The 21,538-nt window shown below is 48.8% G+C and overlaps 5 protein-coding genes across 7 annotated transcripts in view; 2 read left to right on the top strand and 3 right to left on the bottom strand.

Moving 5' to 3' along the window:
* The window catches only part of LOC149365158 (uncharacterized), a 47,536-nt gene extending 37,378 nt beyond the window's left edge, over positions 1 to 10,158 (top strand). For all 3 annotated transcript variants that reach the window (XM_089575256.1, XM_089575254.1, XM_089575255.1), the window contains exon 18: positions 10,064 to 10,158. The gene's annotated coding sequence lies outside the window, so the exon portion shown is untranslated. The remainder of the gene's footprint in view (positions 1 to 10,063) is intronic.
* On the bottom strand, positions 3,321 to 8,973 carry LOC149365160 (DALR anticodon-binding domain-containing protein 3). Its single transcript, XM_089575258.1, has 2 exons — positions 7,827 to 8,973; positions 3,321 to 4,174 (listed from the first exon to the last, which is right to left on the bottom strand). Exons 1-2 carry the CDS (start codon positions 8,971 to 8,973, stop codon positions 3,819 to 3,821), a joined length of 1,503 nt encoding a protein of 500 aa, XP_089431384.1. The 3' UTR covers positions 3,321 to 3,818.
* Positions 8,973 to 9,629, bottom strand: LOC149365159 (protein PBDC1). The gene has a single exon (XM_089575264.1). It carries the CDS (start codon positions 9,477 to 9,479, stop codon positions 8,973 to 8,975), a length of 507 nt encoding a protein of 168 aa, XP_089431390.1. The 5' UTR covers positions 9,480 to 9,629.
* On the top strand, positions 9,806 to 11,624 carry LOC149365157 (U6 snRNA-associated Sm-like protein LSm5). The gene is made up of 5 exons (XM_089575265.1): positions 9,806 to 9,965; positions 10,064 to 10,159; positions 10,268 to 10,295; positions 10,369 to 10,441; positions 10,532 to 11,624. The coding sequence occupies exons 1-5, from the start codon at positions 9,923 to 9,925 to the stop codon at positions 10,562 to 10,564; spliced, it is 273 nt and encodes a 90-aa protein (XP_089431391.1). The 5' UTR covers positions 9,806 to 9,922; the 3' UTR covers positions 10,565 to 11,624.
* A 1,478-nt stretch (positions 11,625 to 13,102) lies between these two features.
* LOC149365156 (MICOS complex subunit Mic10-like) lies at positions 13,103 to 21,525 on the bottom strand. The gene is made up of 4 exons (XM_089575253.1): positions 21,394 to 21,525; positions 21,081 to 21,128; positions 20,708 to 20,817; positions 13,103 to 13,229 (listed from the first exon to the last, which is right to left on the bottom strand). Exons 1-4 carry the CDS (start codon positions 21,464 to 21,466, stop codon positions 13,182 to 13,184), a joined length of 279 nt encoding a protein of 92 aa, XP_089431379.1. The 5' UTR covers positions 21,467 to 21,525; the 3' UTR covers positions 13,103 to 13,181.
* Between the last annotated feature and the right edge of the window lie 13 nt (positions 21,526 to 21,538).

The raw sequence follows: 21,538 nt of genomic DNA, 5'->3' as shown, positions 1-21,538 counted from the left end.
CATTGGCAGAGTGGGCGGTGGTCGGCACCAGGCAGGATGGCTTCCATTGGCCTGATAAAGGGTTGGGGAAGGTGGAGAGGGAGACTGGGCGTGGGAGGTAGTGGGATTAGGCAGTTGAGCAGCATGGCAGAACATGAGAATGACACCAAAGGGGAGAGGAAGGAATGGCCCTTCCCACATCATACCCTCCTCACCAGGGCTTCCTCCTCGGAGCGATGGCCCCATTTATCCTCTTTACTCAGAGGAAGACTAACCCTGTTGTCGAAACACTGGGTAAGCAGACTCAGGTCAGCCCTTGTTCACTTTGTTTTGTGTTGTTTTTAACACATGGCGTGTTATATTAAAGCCAAATAATTGCTGACAAAATGAAACCTACATTGGACAGCAAATTAGCAGAATATGCTGCCAGTTTTAGCTGATGTAAGACACTTGCTACCTCTGAGAATTTTCGGCAGTGGCAGGCTGAGCAACTTCTGCAGATGCAGGGCACGGAAATTCGTTCTATTTTGCCACCGTGGGATTTCTACCTGAAGGCTGCATCAATTACATCAAGGGCTACAAGTAAGGCCTGGCAAGTCCCACATCATGCCAGTCTGCTTGACATCCACCCGAGAGAGAGAGAAAAACATTTATCAAGTCAGACCATCTGAGCCTATTTCGCCAAACAACAAATGGCTGTGGCCACTGTACTGGGCGGAGTGCAAGAGGAGGAGTGGCACAGCTCTTCCAAGAATAGGGTAGTGGGCGTTTGAAATAGTGTGGCGACTGTGGCATGTGCAATATGTGTGTGTGTTGTCATACCTGACAGCGCGGTGCTTTTACAGGTCACATGGGAGAGAATATGTTCCTTCTTGTCTAATGAAAGTCGATTAGTGGTGAGTAAGATGTGCAGGAGGACGGGGAGAAAGGAGGCAGTGTTTTCGGTGCATAGTCCGCCCATCCTTGGGGTTGTAATCATCCGGTCAAGGAGAAGGGTTGCTCAAGTTGCGAGCAAGGACAGGTGCCCATTCATTTCCTTCTATGCCCTGATGACTGGGTACCCATTCCAGAAGGCAGATCTGGCTGCTGGTGAAAATAGATGTTTAGCTGGGCGTGGATATGTCCAGAGAGCATGTTGGTAGCAAAATCACGGAGGACGTTCTGGCTGTCTGTGCACACTGTGATGGTCAAGTTATCGCAGACTGACCACCAGATCTGTGCTGTGAGGTGCTCAGCATAAGCTTGACACCCTTAGTTTTGTTTGTGTAGATGCATTTTAAGTGAGCAATTGGTTTCGTTACTTTTCCATTTTCACACCAATTTAGCGTTCTGCGAATGCGCTCTCTACATACGCTATTTTATTGCGTACGCAAAGGTTTTGCATATGCTGTACTAAAACTGTCTATTAATGCTACTTGAATCTGAATTATTAACCTCAATATATGGAACACGAATATTAAAAATTATTGGCTACACTGAACTCGCCATAAATATTTTTATCAATCCATGCAATTTTTACTTCATATACCAAATGCAGTTGGATATTGAGCCCCCCAGCAGCAAGCAATGCCCACTTAAATAGCAGGAGGTAGGCTTCACTGCACTACACAAGTCGATGGTGGTGGTGCGGCAAGCATTTGCGACATGGTTGATATCGATAGATAACGACCGGGTTCTTTTTGTTCCTTTTTCACAGGACAGTCACAAGTGTGTAACACGAATATTTGAGCGTTGCTTGTGCAGTGACAGCAAAGAATTTTTCACAGATGTGTTTCATGACAGCTGTTAAGCGCCTGTGCCTGGGTATTGAGTCTTAGTAGTCGTCATAACCAGTGGATGCAATGCAATGGGAACCACTGGGAGGTTAGTTACCCTAGAAGGAAGAGGGTATGGCACAAGCGTGGGAAAGCATAACCGGTGGGCAGTTACTGTGGGAACCCTATTTATGGTGGTTACCATTGAAGGAAGGTGTGGCGAGAGCAGACGAAACCCCAACAAGAGGGATACGGTGAAAGGCGGAGGGTATGGCGAGGCAGTGGGTGGGTGCCACAGGAGCCACTCCAAGGGTAGTTGCCCTGGGAGGAGGGGCACGAGCGTGGGAAGGCATACCCACCGAGGCGTAACCAGTGGGCAGTTACAATGGGAACCCTCTGTAAGGTGGCTGCTATTGAAGGAAGGAGGTGTGGCAAGAGCAGAATCCTTCACCGGAGAAGGGTTACCATGAAAGGTGGAGGGTATGGCACCTGCCAACCGAGGCAAGTGGTACTGCAGATGCTGATGTCGTTGCTGACCTCCAAAGAAATGGATACCCATTTCCTTCATTCAACCTATCCGAAACCAAAAAAGACGCAACAAAAGCAGTTCTGTGCCCAGCACACCATAAACCAGTGTCAAAATTTGTATGTATTCTTTACGTGAAAGGGTTCTGTGAAATCTTGGCCCGTATTCTTGTAAAGTTAGGGGTGCAAACAATGCACACCACCACCACCATTGGACGCCTCCTCTACCACCCGGAAGACTGTCATCCTAAAAAAAGGCCCAAGGCCTTGTCTACAAAAAAGCCAGCTCAGAGTGCCCGGCTTCATACGTTGGGACTGAATTTCACGAAAAGGATGAAGCAGCACAAAGCTGACATCCAACAAACTAACGATGAGCAAAGCGTGGTAGCCGAGCACTGCAAGGAATGTGACCACAGGATTGGCTTTGATGGAACTCTTGTGCTGCAGATGAAAGGTAACCTATGCAGAAGGCTGCTGCTCGAGTCGTAGTACATTCAGCAGACTTGAGGAAACAATCGCTCTTTTGGAACGCATCCCTCTTCCTAAACCCACGATTAAGTTTACTGACCTGGTGGTCAACTGCACACGTTTAAAAGCCAAGCTACAACTCACCTGCAGTTGCACCCTGATGAAGAAACCGAGTAATTTTCGAAACATAGCGTTTTCTTACAAGAACACGGCCTACATATCTCACTTAAATTTTCATCCCCAACCGAAGACGCACTGTCGAATGTTTTTATTTGTGCTTAAATAATGCACCATGCCTTGTGTGCAGTTTTTTCGATAATAATGCACCAGTATTCGCGTATGTTGCAGTTGCACAGTACAAATGTTATGCACATGCACTGAAAGTGCTTAAGTGTAGAATATTATTAGACTTGTTTGAACACGGAAAAATGACATTGAATGGACATGCCCACTAGACAGACTTTGCATGGAAAGAAGAATCTCATTGCCATCCCTCTACACATGGACGAGCACATTGCACAGCCTGTGCATTTCAAGCCTTACATTCGCAGAACACAGCAACAAATACGGATGCTCATGTTAGCAACTTCGGAGTGGGCTGAGAGAAATGTGGATGGCTTTATTGGAGCTTGGCAAGTACAAACTATTGTTGTGTGCCAAAAAGGATTGTGAACTTAAATCACTGGCCAAATTTAGGTAGAAAGGGACACGAAGGGCCAGTGCAGCAGGTCTTGTAGCACCGTTTGATACATTTTTTATGCACTATGAGAATGCAGTGGGCTATGACTCACACCAGAGTTGACAGCTCCAGATTAAAACCTTCTGCACTGCACTGAAATCTGAATTGATGGGTGTATTTATGTTTCACCTCCATTGGGATCCAGCCAGGACTGTTGGCAGCAGAGTGTCGCGGCCACTGGCATTTCCTCCTGTCTTTTGCAAAGGCAGCTTTAATTTATAGTGTGAGAGAGAGAGAGACTTTAATGAATAAAAATTTTTAGTGAGGACATACCATCTCAGCCTACCGCACTGGTGTGCAGTGGCAAATAAGTGTTTGCAAACAAAGGAACCCAAATAAAACAGGAAGAGAAGTTACATCCGGTCCAGAGCGCACAAGCCAAACCTCTTCAGCGCGCACAACACAGTCTTGTGGACGGCCTTGATGAGCCACACGCGTGCGCACACTGTGGCACTGAGGTGCGGCTCTGGATGCAGAAGCACCCGCACCTTGCTGTAGTAGGCGCTGAACTCTGAGCAGAGCCCCTCCAGGGCCCGCAAGAGGCTGTGTGCATTCACCTCCACCCTGGTGCTTCCGGGCAGCCGCACAGGCATGGTCTCCCCAAGCACCTGCCAGCACTGGCATAGTCTGTGCCACAGCAGCCACTCGGACTCCTCAGACAGCAGGGCACAGTCCACGTCCGGCAGGGAGCAAAGGTCTGGGTACACGCCTGCAAGCAACACAGCAAAGGTGCTTAGTGGATCACAAATAAGTGGACGCCAGCTGGTCCCCATGGGCACTGCATGCCACTCGACTACTTGCTGCAGGGTTTCCTAGTGCGATACTGAAGTATTTAACATTCCGAGGTACTTGCCAAACTAGGAACAGTAAATGGTTCACATGTTGCAGTGACTGACCTGCACTTTTATTGCTGGCCCTGTATGCTGCAAGCACCAAGCAGAAAATGCTTGGTGCTTGCCTGACGCAATGCCTGAGAAACCAAGCTGCTACAAGATGGTGGCAGACCCTTTAGAGATGTTAAGGTGTTTGTGACAAGCCGTAAGCCGCAGTCTTGTTAATCCATATATGCCTAGCATCCTACATTTTTTTTTTTCACAGTAACTCTAAAAGTGTATTATGTCAAAGCTTGCGCCCACTAGCATAGGTTCAAGACAGTCTAAACATCCTGTACAAGGGTTGTTTTCTGTGCATTCAGTAGGATCCGCCAGTCTTCTCTGGATGCCATTTTTGAAATTTGACTACATTGTAATTCTGCTAAAAAAGCAAGTCATTATTTTTACTGTTATATAGAAAACTTCACGCGTGATGAGAAATGTGATTTAAAGTCTACATAAAATATTTGAAGCTTTACCACATGTAACAGGTAGCAAATTTGCCTAGCAGCCTGCATTATAGGACGGCTCCAAATTCGGTGTTGAGAAAAATATTTCGACCAAAAAAAGGCTAATTCTGAATTGGGGAGTGAAACAGTTTATATGAAAGAATTTTTTTTTTTTTTTTTCAAATTTCTGAACTTTCGGCACAGATGGGTCAATCAGCACTATGGAACAGCTTTGTTGTCAAGAAACAGCCTTTTTTCATTCCCGTTCAGTATCTTAAGATGCACACCAAGAATTTTCAGATTGTCATTTTTTTAAGCTGCTTTGACCACGTGCAACATCATGAGCACTGTGCGTGCCACAAAAAACTAGTGTGACATGAGCCTGTTACTGTGCTTTATAAACCTTGGTTCCTTGCTTTTTTTATTCCACTGAAGGTTTCTCTCCAGAGAGTTTAGCAAAACTTGTAGACGGGCTAGATGGTGCATAACTTTTTTGGAATGAAACAATAGCGCTGAAAAAGGCACAAAACGGCCGAGAAAGACAAGGGCATGTAATATTCTTTCCAGAATATCTTGCTACCTCAACGGTCACAAGAACTCTCTGCGGCTGCCAGCTGATAGCAGTACATTTAAGTAAATGGGCACAAGCAATAAAATGAAATTCTGCTCAACCAGTTGAATGGTTTGGTTTACGGGGTTTAACATTCCAAAGTGGCTCAGGCTGTGAGAGACGCCATAGTGAAGGGCTCCGTAAATTTCGACCACCTGGGGTTCTTTAATGTGCACTGACATCGGGAACTTTGCAGCAATAGATTTTAAGATGTCCTTAAACTGGATTTTAATGAACTGTGAATTTTGCAATGAAGTGTAAGAAACAGCGCTAAAGACAGGACGCACCATGACTACACGGGCGCAAAACTAACAACTGAAGTTTATTGTCGGACAAGAAGGGTTTATAGGTCACACAAAGTAGAAACAAAAGTGCACCAGTCTGGCTACTTTCATCTTATGAAGAGCATGAAGGGTAACTTTAGCATGTCACATGGCGTATGACGAGGATAAAACTGGCATTCATGGCTATAAAATATAAAGAAACAAGAAATAGTGGTGCACTGTGTTGTACAATAACGGTGACAGAAGTGAATTAAAGACTGAGTTGTCAACAGGGGCGAAAGTGGTCATCCAGGTAAGCAAGTTCCTTCTTGTGCCCTGCGTAATGGGGTACTGACAAAATCTTGACCGATTTTGTGAATGCACAGCACCTTGTATATCTTGCACATGCACTTTTCTTTGCATCATCTCAGTTCCTGCAAGACAGTCAGCTCAAGCATGTTCATGCGATGCCCATAGATATAAAGGACCTTTACTATTCTTTACCACACGCCTCGTTATGCGACGTTGTGAACGAAACCATCAAGGCCTATGGAGTTATCAAGTTCCAAAACGCCTGCGAAACAAATGTCTCTTCTTTCCTAGAGCTGTTGACTTTCTACTTCAGATCCACCTTCGTGAGCTATGAAGAGCGAGCTTTACAACCAGAAAGAAGGCATCTGCATCGGGTCATGTTTGGCTCCAGCCCTCAGCAACTTGCTTCTAGCTCGCTACAACAGACTGCTAGCTGATGCCCTTCAGCACACGGGTGTGGCAAAAGTGTTCACATTTGTGGATGATTTTTTTATTACTTTCCGAACAAGAACAGCCTCACCATCAGGGAGAACTACTTTCAATGTATGTTCTGATAACCTGCATCCTCTCAGGTTAACCAAGGAAGTTCCAAATGAAAGCCAAATCTGATTCCTACACCTCGATTGTTTCTCCTCCCAGAACATGTTTGTAGGCATCATGAGCCATGTTCGTGAAAGCGGCTACTCCCATTCACTTCTTCGCATTCAAAGTTGGTGAAACGAGGCGTCATAAAGGCTGTGATGAAGAGCGCCCTCAAGAGGCCCTGTGAGTATGAAGCGTTTTAGCCTTTGCATCCAGGTGGATAGGCTGGAATCGGCAGGATACCCGGCCCATCTGTTGCGAAACAATGCCGGAAAGCTGCTATCGGACCTTCAAGGCTACTCTGCAACCAAGGCGAGCGACTCTAAAGGGGTGAAGACTGCAGTAATGCCCAATATTCATCGGTTTTCGCATAGGTTAAAGAAAGTGTCCATAAAGCGAGAGTGTGTCTGGTGTTCTCAGCCCCAAACAAACTTGCACAGCTCTGCAGCAAGGTCAAGCTGGCCCAGGAGAGCCAATCGGACTGCGCTAAGAAGCATAGGAAGCCCTTCGTCGCATGTAAGACAGGGGTTGTACACAAGATCCCCCTTTCGTGTGGCAGATGCTACGTGGGACAGACTGGCCGCTGCTTAAACGGCTGGTTGCTAGAACACAAGAATGACCTCCAGACTGGAACTGGGAATAATGTGGCAGTGCACTGTGCGATAACTATTCCATTGGACCGGTGCGGCAGTGCACTGTGCGATGACTATTCTATTGGACTGGTGCAGCATACGAAGAACTTACAAAGAAAAGCACACACATTGGTTGTACGAGGCACTGTGCATTCACAAGATCGCTCAAGATTGTGTCAGTACCCTGAGAATCGCAGGGTACAAGACTGAACTTGCTTACCTGGATGGCCACTTTCGCCTCTGATGACACTTCAGTCTTTCATTCCCTTCCGTCACTGTTACTGTACAACACGGTGCACCACTGTTTCTTGTTTCTGTCTTTTTTTTTTTAGCCATGAATGTCAGTTTTATCTTCGTCATACGCCATCTGACATTTTAAAGTTATCCTTCACGCTCTTCATCAGCTGAAAGTAGCCAGACTGGTGCACTTTTGTTTCTACTTTGTGTGACCTATAAACCCTTCTCGTCCGACAATAAACTTCAGTTGTTAGTTTAGCGCCTGTGTTGTCATGTTGCGTCCTTGTCTTTCGCATTGTTTCCTTCACTGCACTTCAGACCAACTAGCCCGCCTAAAAGCCCTATTGAATCCTGCAAGAAGGTTAACTTCCAGTTGGCCCAAGTAAGTGAAGTGAAATGTTCACCTTCTTCGACAGCAGACTCGTACTTGTTCACTATAGCAGCAATTCTAGCCAATGTGTACTGACAAAAATAGTGACCCTTCTCAGCATGGCTCAGGCGCTCTGCAAGTTTCATCTTGACATTCTGTTTGCTTGAAAGAAACTCGTATGCAACTTCGGTTCCAACAAGCATGTTGACTGCACAAGTGAGGTCCTCGGGAGAACAAAAGGCTTGAGGACGGTGGAAGGCTTTCGTCACAAACGCCTTCCTCTGCTGCCAGTAATCATCGAAGGAACGGTCAGCAGGCTCAACGCTGCCCTCGTGCATCAAGTGCAGCACCTGTAGCTTCTCTGCCAGCTGGCACAAAAGTCCAGCTTGCTGCACCACAAGGCTCTTGCAGGCAGGGGCCACAACAAGCACGATGCCGGGTGCAGGTTCGCAATGACTCTGCACGGCGTGAACAAGCTGGCTCGCAATCACAAAAGCTTGGCTGTCGATGCTTATTTTTCCAAGGCACGCATTGCAGCCCACCACATCAAGGCCCTCGCTCGTGACATAGCTCCTCAAATCAAAATTCATATCCTTCTCATCGTAGAACTTCGAGCGCAAAGCAGCGTTGACTACGTCATTTTCACGCAGGCAGTCCCCACTGCACGTTACTACACTGACAGAATCCAGTTGCCCCTGTGTGTAAAACGGCTTGCTGGCATAGATAACGGCACCCATGCATCGTTCAGTGTAGCACCTCGAAACAAAGGCTGCCAGTTGTTCAGTCCGGACGCTTGTAAACGAGGTGTCGAGGTGGGGAACAAATATCAACACATTTTCTCCGCCCGTGTAATCGTGTCGTCTCCCTCCTGTGCTTCCAAATATGAAATCGAGGAGCGACCTGTAAGCTGAAGCACGGTCCAGCGAAACCTCCACATAACGCGACGACAGCACGAGTTCGCACTTGGCGACAGGCACCGTCCATGCAATGCTGGCAGAGAGGAGCTCCTTAAGCAGGCACTTCAAATGCGGCTCGAGGCTGGGCTTTCCAACAAATATTCGATAGTCCGCCCTGCGCTTGCCGCTTGTGCAGCCACCCGCCTCTACAGCAGGAACGTCGTTCACATTCACTCGGCGACAGAAGTCCGCGAGGAACGTGGCAATTGCTTTACAGGCTTCCATCACTCAACCTTTCTTGGTTTCGCAGGGTATTTCTCCCGTATGCTGTCGTTACAACCTTCCCTGTTCCGCGCTATCTCCAAGGCGTAAAACTGCACCCTTGGCACAAGGGTCGTGTTCTCTTCGGCGTAGTCCTTCTCGCTGTCCAGTCGCACCAGAGTGGCGAAGTTGAAGTCTTCGACGACGTTTTCGAACTTGGTGCAGAATTCCCTCCACTCCCTTTTGGACTCTTCACTTTTGATTTCCGACTCCACGAGATGTCTGACATTCAGCTCTGGGAACCGTTCCCTGAAGTCCTTGTAGATAGCGTCGTCGTGAGGAGTCAACTTGAGGACCTTTGGATCGACAGCGCTGATCAGGCTGAAGTAAACCTCCATGTGCTCGACAGCTTTCATAGCCCACAGGGATTCCACCATGGGATCGTTGCCGAACTCGGAAGCAGGCCTTGTGAGCAGCTGCGCGGCGCCAAGCGCCCCTACTGGATCCACTCCATCCGCAATGTTCGCCATTACTATGGCGTCTCGCGACAGATCCGTCGTAGCTTTAGGTAGTACTAGTAGTACTCACGAAATGGCCATACACTGCACGATTGACACGTGCTGGGTGCCCAGGCGCGCCCGTTCAGTATGCCAATCAGCGTGCGATCTGTGCGCTCTCTCGCTCTCTGCTGCTTTTGCTCGCAGTTACATAGACACTGTAGTGTAACTGAAGCCAACGATTTTTCATATTCCAATCGCTTCTATTTTTATTGCAAAACACGGTGATTTTATAACAAGAAAGAAATAACCGTCGCTCCTTTTACATTTTTCCGACGTCATCATCATCATCATTTGTAATGCATTTGAAGTCGAGTCGGTCACGCATCAAGCACGTTGCCGCTAACGACGAACAAGCGTACTGCGTCTGCCGGTAGCTTGCATGCGTTTTTGAAGCTTGCACGCGTTTCTGAAGGATGTCTTTGTCTGCCGTAAACCCCTCAAGCCTGCTGCCATTGGGTGCTGTTATCTTTCACCAATACTTAGTTCAAGTTGCAACTTTCGCGAACTCGTAATGGGCGCCCCTGATTAAACTTGCGGCATTCTTTTTCTTGCAGAGCTGATTGACAAATGCATCGGGTCTAAGATTCATATTATTATGAAAAGTGACAAGGAAATAGTGGGAACTCTGCTTGGGTTCGACGACTTCGTCAGTATCCTTTCATTTAATCATTTTATGTCCATGCGTTTTTGCTCGCTTATTACAATGGAGTTAACCTCCGTGCTGGTCATTCGACGTTGCCCTTAACAGCGACTTGCAGATATGGTGCTGGAAGACGTCACCGAATAGTAAGCTAATTTTGGACGCTGACGGCTGCTCTGCCCTGCTCGAGCTGAACAAACCTTACCTGTTCTCTTTCAGCGAAAGCACCCCCGAGGGCAGAAGAATTACGAAACTCGACCAAATTCTCTTGAACGGGAACAACATTACGATGGTAAGCCATGTTAATGCGTTTGCCGGGCTTTGCTTGCGCGCGCATGAGCGATAATACCTCGTGACTGCTCCTGTCTTTTTCCTTCTGCAGATGGTTCCTGGAGGCGACATGCCTGACTCGTAAACAAGAAATGTTCGTGCCTCCTCATAAATTAAAGCATTTGTCATGTTTAGTGAGCAAAATGTTTAACTTGCCCGAAAAAATGGTGTTGAAATTCATCTTCGCGGCACAGATGGCTCATCCGGCACTTATCGGTCTGCCTGTGGTTGAAGTGTCATGAGAAACTTCTGAAACAAGCAGAATGAAGGAACACCTGTTTGCTTCCAGTGTGCAAATAAGTGTGAAAGCTATATTTTTTCACACTTGAACCCTGTCCTCATTTCGCTTCCTAGTTTTCTAATCGCTTTCTGCTCATTCCACATGTTCTGGTTATTGGTTTTGCCACAAAATTTTCGTAAATAATCGGAAAGCATATACCCAAAGAGCACTTGCAACTGTGTTGCATTGGCCTTTACTGGCACGCAGGTCAAAGAGAGTGAGCTGCTGTACAGGAACAGCATACGCAAAGGTCCTGACTAATCCAATGCTCTTGTCCACAGGGCATGTCTCGTCCTTTTCGTACATCCAGATCACAACCCAGCTGAGGAAAGTTTGATTCCCAGTTGGCATGTTAACTTTTCTTCCCTATTTGCTGTGATAACAAAACTACAAAGCTGGCTGTTTGGTTAAAAAATTGACCATTAATGAACCCCATGTTTCTTGCATTCTCTTGTTGCTGTGCCTGCGAGCAAATCCACTTCAGCTGGTATTGGCAATGCACATTTTAGCTCTCCTGCATGCCTTACTACAAAGAAGCACGTGCTGCTGACCCAGAAAGCGCCACTGAAGCTGATGTGAGGAGCAGCTCAGTGATGCGGCCATTTTGGACGAGAGTACAGACGCTGATCTATGGAGCAGTGAAGACTCTGTGATGGGGAGTTCGGTCAACGCAAAGCCTGCTGTCTCACGTGCAAGGCACTTCAGACTGTACTGCAGCTTTTGAAGACCACGGCAATAACAATAATGCACACCAAACTGCTAATGTTCTTCGAATTTTGGTTTTCCTGCACAAGGCTATGTGCAGAAGCAGATGTCGATAATTTTTTTTTCTCAATAAATGGTGGTTTTTCATTTTTCTTCTCGACTTGTTATGGACGACTCTGTTTATGGGCGGCTTTGCGTGGCGGCTTAACGAGGCACTGTTGGGCACGTATTACACTAAGTCAAAGTTGAAAATTAACTAAGCAGGGAAGCAAGGGGCCTGATGCAATGGTGGTATTGCTAGACAAACTGCACAGTTGTGTGATGAGGTATTGCTCCTCTAGCTTACAAGCTTCTGCGAGTCTGGAAGCACCACCCCCTTGCTGCCTGCTAGTTAAGCACTGTTTAGAGCAGTATGTTGTGTTGATAAGGTGCCTGTAGGACACTCGCATGAAACCATGCGCGGCATCACGAGCAAGTACAATTTTCTGCTTTCTATTGTTGCCATCAGCATGCAGACCACATGGCCCCCTGCCCTCTTGCTCAACAACCCAACGGTAACATGTAAACCTAGTTCTTAGAAGTATACTTGCGTTTTTCTCTGCCATCACTTTTTTAATGATACTATAGCAATTACTTGTACATGCATCTCTATGCATGTACATGCTTGTACATTTCCACATTAATTAGTGATAACTGAACTGTTCATGCTGTCAAACTCTAAGTGACACTTTACCGCACAGGATTGTCAGGCTAAGTCACTGAAAAGGTCAGTACTTCATTCATTGAAAATAACATTAGCTGAAGAACACCGAAAGTCCCACCGCTGATTATAAATGGGCTTCAACGGACCTTGGCATTCTGAAAAAGTGGCGACAACAAAGGTTACATCTCCCTGCCTCGCAGCGCTGGCCAATTCAGAAGTGGTGCAAGGGTAGTGTCTGCTGCACTGCTTAGGGAAATGAGCAGCAGTGTTTGTTCCAGTTGAAGCACAGGCTGAAACTTCACTTAATAATGACAGGCTTTAACCATGTCTGGGTGTAGTGGATGGCCTGTTTTGGCCACAGCTAATTAAGTGGGGTGTGCACTGAACTGAAAAAGCCCATTCCCCAGGAACTGGAACGATGGCATGCGCCTCTTTCGTCACGTCTGTGAAATGCAATGAAAATAACGTGGCATCCCTGCAGACAGTGCACGCCTCCTGCCCCAGAATATGCATACACTGCACGCAAGTATCTCTCGCCTGCCTCTTGGGATTCTGTGCATCGGATGTCAAAGAGCCGCACAGTCAACACAGCGGCCCTAAAAAGCATATGCTCTTGTGATAACATCGATGCAGTCTTTTTACCTCTGGTAGCATGCTGCACCACAGGCAAACCCCATAGATAACGGAGGTAGCATTCATGGGCTATCACACTTATTTTAACAAAAGCTTTGAAGATACTATAACTGGATGTATAACACCAACTTTATTAAACAAAGTCTTTGTGTGATGACTGTTCTGAAACTCTGAAAACTTGCCTGAATAACAAAGAAAACTTGGTGCTATGAATACAACTAGATTTATACCTGTCGTGGACAGTTTCACTAAAGGTGCACTACAACTATCGCAAGAAGAGAAAAAAAGACTTCTGCAGCAAGGCACTTTCCAAAGCATTTATTAATATTTGAACAAGGTACTAGAATTTCGTAATCCATGTGCTACTTGAACAGCAGGCGATCATTTTGAGGAGGTGGCAGCTGCCGGCACTGCTTCCTTCTGTTTTGCCTGCAAAATAAAACAACTGTGAGCACCCTCTCTCAAAAACGCCAGGATGACAGACAGCACCGTCAAACACTAATGTGGAACCGATTGACAGCCACCACAAAAAAACACCTTTTGATTGTTGAGCATAACCTCGTGGAGACAGTGGCGGGTGAGTAAACAGAGTGAAGCCCTGCCCATTATGACTGGTGGCAATTAAATTAATGACTGCTCGGGAAGAGTAGCCAGGGTCACACAAGCCCCACTGTGCCAGGAGTGGTATGAGGACCGCCAGGGATCCATGAATGTATAGTAGAGAACGACCGACGTCACATCATTAAAAGAATGAGAGCAAAAATAAATAAAAAATTGATGTGTGGTCAAGGAGCGTAGTTTGCAACGGCGACCACTCATGCATTTTTGTGTCACCGAAGCGAGCGCCATTGAATTTTTTAAAATGTTGCCTTAAAGGTCAGTGTTATCTGCGAATCAATGAGCGTCTGCAGAGATACCTGAAAGCATTAGCCAGCACTGCTACAACTAACAAAGACCAGATAGTACATATGACATGGCATGTGAAACTTGCTGCCATGTGTACACAATATTATTGGTAATAAATTGTAGGCACAACAGCATAAATTACTCTTCTCTTCAGTGCCTGAGCTGAATATCGAGGAAGTCTCAAAAACCTGCAGAGACCAAATAAAAGGAGAGATTAACAGCCTGCGCTAGCCGCACACATTATGCCATGCCGCACACAGGACTCCCAGCACTGCTGGGAAAACTAATAGTTTAACCACCGTAAAAACTTCCAGCCTATTTGCTTGTGTGCTGTCTTAAGGCTTTGCAGTTACACCTGAGCATTTTTTACTCACTACCACATGAATACAAGCAGCACCTAGAAACCATACCAATCACCTCATTGTGATGAGAAATTGGCGTACTACTGAGAAATTCATTAATTAATATTTATCTATCTATTACAACCACCAACAGTGCCTGCTGGGCATTATCATAAGAAGGTTGCTTACAAACACAAGCTTTGTGCGCAATATAGGTTCCGAGGCCTCGCCAGGCGTTTGAAGAATGGAAACGTTGAATACATATTGCTACGGATGCTGGGAGGACGACGAAGTGGTTTTGTTACGAAGACGACGCTGAGGTGCGAGCTTGTGTGCTGTGAGACTACTCCAAGCCGTCGGTCCCTTGCGTAGCAGATTACCTCTGCGGTTTCTATTGCTGCTTCTAGCCGCCACGTATCATTTGGTGGAGGTTGCTAAATTCGATCCCCGACCTCAAGCTGGCTCTCCGCCGTGGCCGCCGTCTCGCCACCATGTCTGACGAGTCCGAGCCATCTCCCTCTCCGTCAACACCGCCAGCGGTCGTCGTCGCCCACCACCGCGAACCGGGCACGTTCTGCGGTACCGACGACGTTGATGTGGACGACTGGCTGGCCCTTTACGAACGCGCCAGCACGCACAACAGGTGGGATCCAATGCTGATGCTCGCTAATGTCATATTTTATCTGACCGGCACCGCGAGAGTGTGGTTCGAAACCCACGAAGAGGACTTGACCTCATGGGACATCTGTAAACAGAAGCTCCGCGACCTCTTCGGAAAACCCATCGGCCGCCAACTCGCCGCCAAGAAGGCCCTCGCGTCACGCGCCCAAACTTCCTCCGAGCCATACATAGCGTACATACAAGACGTCCTCGCCTTGTGCCGTAAAGTGGATAAAGACATGTCCGAGGCAGATCGAGTTGGCCACATACTGAAAGGCATTGCCGACGATGCCTTTAACCTGCTTCTATGCAAAGACTGTTCCACGGTCGCCTCTGTTCTTGAAGTGTGCCGGCGTTTCGAGCAAGCCAAACACCGGCGCATTTCTCACCGTTTTGACCGGCTGCCGAACACTGCTGCTAGCTCCTCCTGTGAAGATCTGCCAACATTGCGGCAGCCTTCCGACCCGGCTAACTTAACCCGTATCGTGCGCCGCGAACTGGAGGCGATGACGCCCGCCGTTTCTTCCTTGCCACTGCCGGACAACACCTTGGCCCTCATCCAAGCCGTCGTTCGCCAGGAGGTTGCGAACATGGCCGTCCCTTCTCCTCGCGTCGTGGACAATGCTCATGCCAGCCCGGACCCTCCAGTGATCGCAGCTGCCACTTACAGTCGCAGCTTCTCGCCTCGGTACCGATATCGCAATCCTGCCGAATGGCGTACCTCTGATGACAGGCCGATCTGTTTTACCTGCTCTCGCGTCGGACACATCTCCCGTCACTGCCGCAGCCGTTGGTCCCCGCCACCTCGTCCCTACTCCTTCGTCGACCGCCGCAACGACTACGGCCCGCGCCGCTTCACCCCACGTCCCGATCCGCTCCGTGACGAGCCCGCTCCGCACGCTCGTGGGTCCAGCCGCTCACCATCCCCATTACGCCGCTCCCATTCTCCTACCACACGCCGCAGCCCTTCTCCTTCGACCTCCCGCCACTTCTCGGAAAACTAGCCGATGCAGCCCCCGGAGGTGACGCTGCATCATTGACCCGGCCTGAAAATCCTCTCTTGACCCCCGCTGCCCAACGTAATCCCTTGATTGTTCTCGTGGATGGTGTCCCGGTCCTTGCCCTCATTGATACTGGCGCCCAAGTGTCTGTCCTGAGCTTTTCTTTGCGCCACCGTCTGAAGAAAGTTTTAACGCCTGCCGCCATGTCCACGGTTCGCGTCGCCGATGGCAGCCCCGCTGCCGTGATTGGAATGTGCACTGCGAGAGTCAGCATTGCCGGACGTCATATACCCGTTTTGTTCACCGTCCTGACCAGGTGCCCTCAGGACATAATCCTTGGCCTTGCCTTTTTAACCGCCCATTCAGCTCTTATTGACTGTTCCTCAGGCCTTCTCCGATTGGATCTGCCCCTCTGCAATGACGACTCCACCAGCTCACCTCGCCTTCAATCCACCGAGTTTGCTCGTCTCCCGCCACAAGCTGCTGTCTACATCCCTATGTCGCCTTATCCTCCCGTTCCTGATGGAGACTACGTCGCCTGCCCTATCACCGCTGTGATTCTGAATCGTAACGTCCTCTTTCCCCACACCATTGTCCACATCACCAACAACTGCACCTGCCTCCCTGTCCTCAACTTCAGCCTGTCCCCTCAGGTACTTCCGACCGGCATTTCACTTGCTGATCTGTCCCCATTGACCGATTGCACAGTCTCTGTCCTGGCTCCTGAACCAACGACTGCCGCATCCAATGTCCCTACATCGCAGCCCTCCAGTGAGGATTCTATTTCCCGGATGATAGCGGCCGATCTACCCTCTGCTGATTCTACAGCTCTTCACAGCCTCTTGTCCTCCTACAGTGATATTTTTGACTTTGGGGACCGTCCCTTGGGTCAAACCTCTGTTGTCGCCCACCACATTGACACCGGCGAGGCCCGCCCTATTCACAGACGGCCCTATAGGGTCTCCCTCGCAGAGCGCCGTGTTATTCAGGCAGAAGTGGACAAGATGCTGGCCCGCAACATCATCGAGCCTTCGAGTAGTCCTTGGGCGTCCCCTGTCGTGCTTGTTAAAAAGAAAGATCAAACTTGGCGATTCTGCGTCGATTACCGCCATCTGAATGCCGTCACAAAGAAAGACGTCTACCCTTTGCCCCGAATTGACGACGCTCTCGACTGCTTGCACGGCGCCAGTTACTTTTCCTCCATCGATCTTCGCTCAGGGTACTGGCAGATCGCTGTCGATGAACGGGATTGAGAGAAAACCGCCTTTGTCACCCCGGACGGCCTGTACCAGTTTAAAGTCATGCCTTTTGGCCTGTGCAATGCCCCTGCCACCTTCGAGCGCATGATGGACTCCCTCCTGCGCGGTTTTAAGTGGACGACATGCCTCTGCTACTTAGATGACGTGATTGTTTTTTCGTCCACATTCCAAAGCCATCTTCATCGCCTTTCAGCCATCCTTGCCGTCTTCCGCCGCGCTGGTCTTCAGCTGAACTCGAAGAAATGTACCTTCGGCCGCCGACAGCTCAAGGTCCTTGGCCACTTGGTCGATTCTGCTGGGATCCAACCCGACCCCGACAAGGTCCGCGCCGTGCGTTCATTTCCTACTCTGCGCTCCTCCGGTGATGTGCGCAGCTTTCTCGGCCTATGTTCCTATTTCCGCCGGTTCATCCAGAACTTTGCGGAAATAGCCCGACCTCTTACCACGCTCCTCAAGAAGGACATCCCATTCTCTTGGGGACCCCCCCAAGCTGACGCCTTCAGAGCCCTTATCAATGCCCTCACTGCTCCACCTGTGTTGGCTCACTTTGATCCTTCAGCCCCTACGGAACTTCGGACCGCTGCGAGCGGCCATGGCATTGGTGCCCTACTTGCTCAGCGGCAACGCAACAAGCTTCGCGTTATTGCGTACGCCAGCCGTCTCCTTTCTGTGTCAGAGCGCAACTATTCTATCACCGAGCGGGAATGCCTCGCCCTGGTTTGGGCTATTGCAAAATTCCGCCCTTACTTGTTTGGGCACCCTTTCTCTGTTATCACGGATCACCACGCCTTATGCTGGCTTTCTTCGCTCAAAGACCCTACAGGCCGGCTGGGGCGCTGGGCTCTTCGCCTTCAAGAGTACACATTTTGTGTCGTCCACAAGTCCGGCCGCTTGCACCAGGACGCGGATTGCTTGTCCCGTTACCCTGTCGATGCGCCTTCCTCCAACGAATGCGAGGCTGACGCCTGCGTCTTATCCATCTCGGCCTTCCGCAACATTGCGCAAGAACAGCGCTTGGATTCTTCGCTACGTTCCCTCATCGACCGCCTCACTGCCAACCGCTGTGATGCGTCCCTCGCCCCGTTTGTGCTCCATGAGAACGTCCTCTACCGGCGCAATATGCGGCCTGACGGCGCTGACCTCTTGCTCGTGGTCCCGCAACACCTGCGCCGCAGCGTCCTTGAGCAGCTTCATGACGTTCCCACGGCCGGTCATCTTGGAGTCTCCCGCACCTACGACAGCGTGCGCCGCCGCTTCTTTTGGCCCGGTCTATACCATTCTGTCCGCCGTTATGTGGCCGCTTGCGAGCTGTGCCAACGACGGAAGACGCCCTCGGTTCTCCCTCCCGGACACCTTCAGCCGATTCCCATCCCCGAAGACCCGTTTTCCCGTGTCGGCCTCGACCTGCTCGGCCCTTTTCCGGTGTCTGCTATGGGAAACAAATGGATCGCGGTCGCGACGGACTACTCCACGCGCTACGCTATTACGCGAGCGATCCCAACCAGCTGCGCAACTGATGTCGCTGACTTTCTCCTGCACGACGTCATACTCCACCACGGTGCTCCCCGTCACCTGCTCACTGATCGCGGCCGCTGCTTTCTTTCCAAAGTTGTCGCCGAACTGCTCCGCTTCTGCTCCGTCCGTCATCAATTCGCCACGGCCTACCATCCGCAGACGAACGGGCTCACTGAACGTCTGAACCGTACCCTCACCAACATGATTTCCATGTACGTCTCCGACCATCACCGCGACTGGGATATTAGCCTCCCATTTGTTACATTCGCCTACAATTCTACGCGTCACGATACAGCCGGTTTCTCCCCCTTTTATCTTCTCTTTGGCCGCGATCCTTTGCTGCCCTTCGACAGTGTGCTGCCCGCCACCGCCTTCACGAGTCCTTACGCTCAAGACGCCATCGCTCGCGCCGACGCTGCCCGTCTTGTCGCCCACCAGCGGCTGTCAGCCTCCCAAGTCAATCAGAAACGACGTCATGACTGTCGCCGTCGTGAAGTCACCTACTCTCCTGGCTCTCTTGTTTTACTCTGGGTCCCTTCCCGCCGTGTGGGCCTTTGTGAAAAACTGCTTCCCCGATATACAGGCCCTTATCGGGTCGTACGTCCGGTGACCGCGGTGACTTACGAGATTACCCCGCTACATCCGCCATCCCCGGCCGCTGCACCCCACACCGACATCGTCCATGTGTCCCGCCTCAAACCTTACAACTCGCCGTCTAGCTGGCCTGTGTAGTGCGCACCGGGACGGTGCTTTTGCCGCGAGGGGGATCATGCTACGGATGCTGGGAGGACGACGAAGTGGTTTTGTTACGAAGACGACGCTGAGGTGCGAGCTTGTGTGCTGTGAGACTACTCCAAGCCGTCGGTCCCTTGCGTAGCAGATTACCTCTGCGGTTTCTATTGCTGCTTCTAGCCGCCACGTATCAATACACACACACACACACACACACACACACACACACACACACACACACGCACGCACACGCGCGCACACACACACACACACACACACACACACACACAGGGTGTCCCAGCTAACTTGGACCAAGATTTTTTTTAAAAAACTAAGCGTTCTTCAAAACTGAAACCGCGAGGATGTTAGGATTTATATAAAGTTACAGTACCATTTTTTTTGCTCTTCCTATTGAATAATTAGTCGAGATAAATAAATTAACTTTTTAAATATAGCTTGAAACGATAAGGCGTCAATAGGATAATTGTGGAGCTCCACTAATATTGTCCAACCCAGGCACTTCCAACGAGATAGACTTAGCGCTGCCACTTTTATTCGGCGAAAACAAAAGCCCGCGGAGTTTAAAAAATACCACAAACCAGATAAATAAATATAAACTAGGTTGTATATGCATACTTTTGTTAAAGCAATGTGCAACGTCATAGATGAATCAGTAAGCTGAACAAAATACATGCTGAGTCGGGATGAAAAACAATAAGAACAGAATGTTCCAGTGTTTTACAACAAACAGATGTCACTGATGTATGTCTATAATTGCTTTCCAGCTCACGACAGCCGCTTTAAAAAATAGAGGTTACATTCGCCATTTTAGTCACTAGAGAATTTTTTAGAATATAATGACTTGGTAATTAATTTAACCAAAATAGGTGCAATAGCGTAGGAATACACTTAGGGTGTGATTCGATATCCCACCTGGTCCATGGGCAGAACAAGAATTACGGTTGTGCAATAGTGCCCTCATTTCAGCCTTATTTAAAAAGATGTCATGCATTTCAGATAACTGTTGGTGCAGTGCTTAATGACATGCTACGAAAACAGAGTGAAAATATATGACCAAGCAACAAGCTTTTCTGGCATCATCTGTAAACATATCACTTTTACATGGTTCAGCCGGAACGTCAATAGCCTTTTTTTTTTTTGTTACTTTTCACATATTTCATCGGCTAGCAATGAGAAGTATGCTCTCTTTGCAGTTTTGGTTTCTTTTTTTTACAGTTCTAAGTCTGTCATGTGAACTCCGTCTTTGTGGATGCCTTTGTTGTACACAAACCCCTGCCTTCTTTCTTACTGATAGCTATTTATTAACCTACAGGGTTAAGTCTATAGGGTATCAATAAATGGCGATGAATCGGAAGCGCACACGAGTAAAAGAAGAGCAAACGTAGGTAGCAGTTTATTATTCAATGTTAACCCTGCACCAAGTATTGCACAGCACTCGAATGGTGGACTGCAAGAACACGTTCACTACTTGCCTTTAGCGTGTAGGCGCGCAGCAGGGTGGGTTCGTTGAAAGTGTGCTGGCAATTGTTGTAGCCCATTCCGAATCCGCTACCAATGCCGAACACGACGGGCCAGGCGCGCCCTAGGACAAGAGGCGTGAACATTTCTTCATTTGCGTCGTAACCCAAAAATCGCTCCGCAATGACCATTAATTCCACTTAGACATGTCTTCACTAGCGAAAGTACGAGACACCAGGAAAAGAACAACACAACGCTGGACAATCCAGCGTTGTCCTGTGTTCTTCGTTTCCTGGTGTCTCGTACTTTCGCTGGTGAAGCTATGTCTGATGTATACATACACCAACTAGCCCACATGGGTACCTTGTTACAGTGAATTCCACTTACTTTTGAACAGCACCAGAGAAAACAAGGCACCGACACCAAAGCCAGTACCTGAAAATGAAGGTTAGATCATGGGCAATGCAGAGTCTGGAGACGCAGATAAAGCGGAAATGAGCGCTGTAGGTTTGAGACTAATAAAGTAGCGAGCAAGTAAATTTCTTGAGGGGGTTTCTTGCTTGCAAGCAGAGGGCATCCGGCTACCGGCAATCGAAACATGCTCAAATTCTAGCGCTAACACATCTGGGGAGCGTTACACTTGCGCATAGTTACGGTAAAGTTATGGAACGCTGCTTTAATTCGGCACAAAGACACTCACCGACTTTGATTAACGTGTCGGCTAAGCACTTATCCCACTTTTCGCCGAGAACGTCCTCCGACCTTGTCGCCATTTTTCGCGAAGGGAAGAGGATGTCCACGGCACTTGCGCTGCTAAAAATATCGGCAATATCGGCTTTAATCAC

This window comes from Amblyomma mixtum, chromosome 2, assembly GCF_055824585.1.
Source record: "Amblyomma mixtum isolate Tamu chromosome 2, ASM5582458v1, whole genome shotgun sequence".
NCBI classification, from domain to species: domain Eukaryota; kingdom Metazoa; phylum Arthropoda; class Arachnida; order Ixodida; family Ixodidae; genus Amblyomma; species Amblyomma mixtum.
This window is presented reverse-complemented; position numbering and strand designations above follow the sequence as displayed.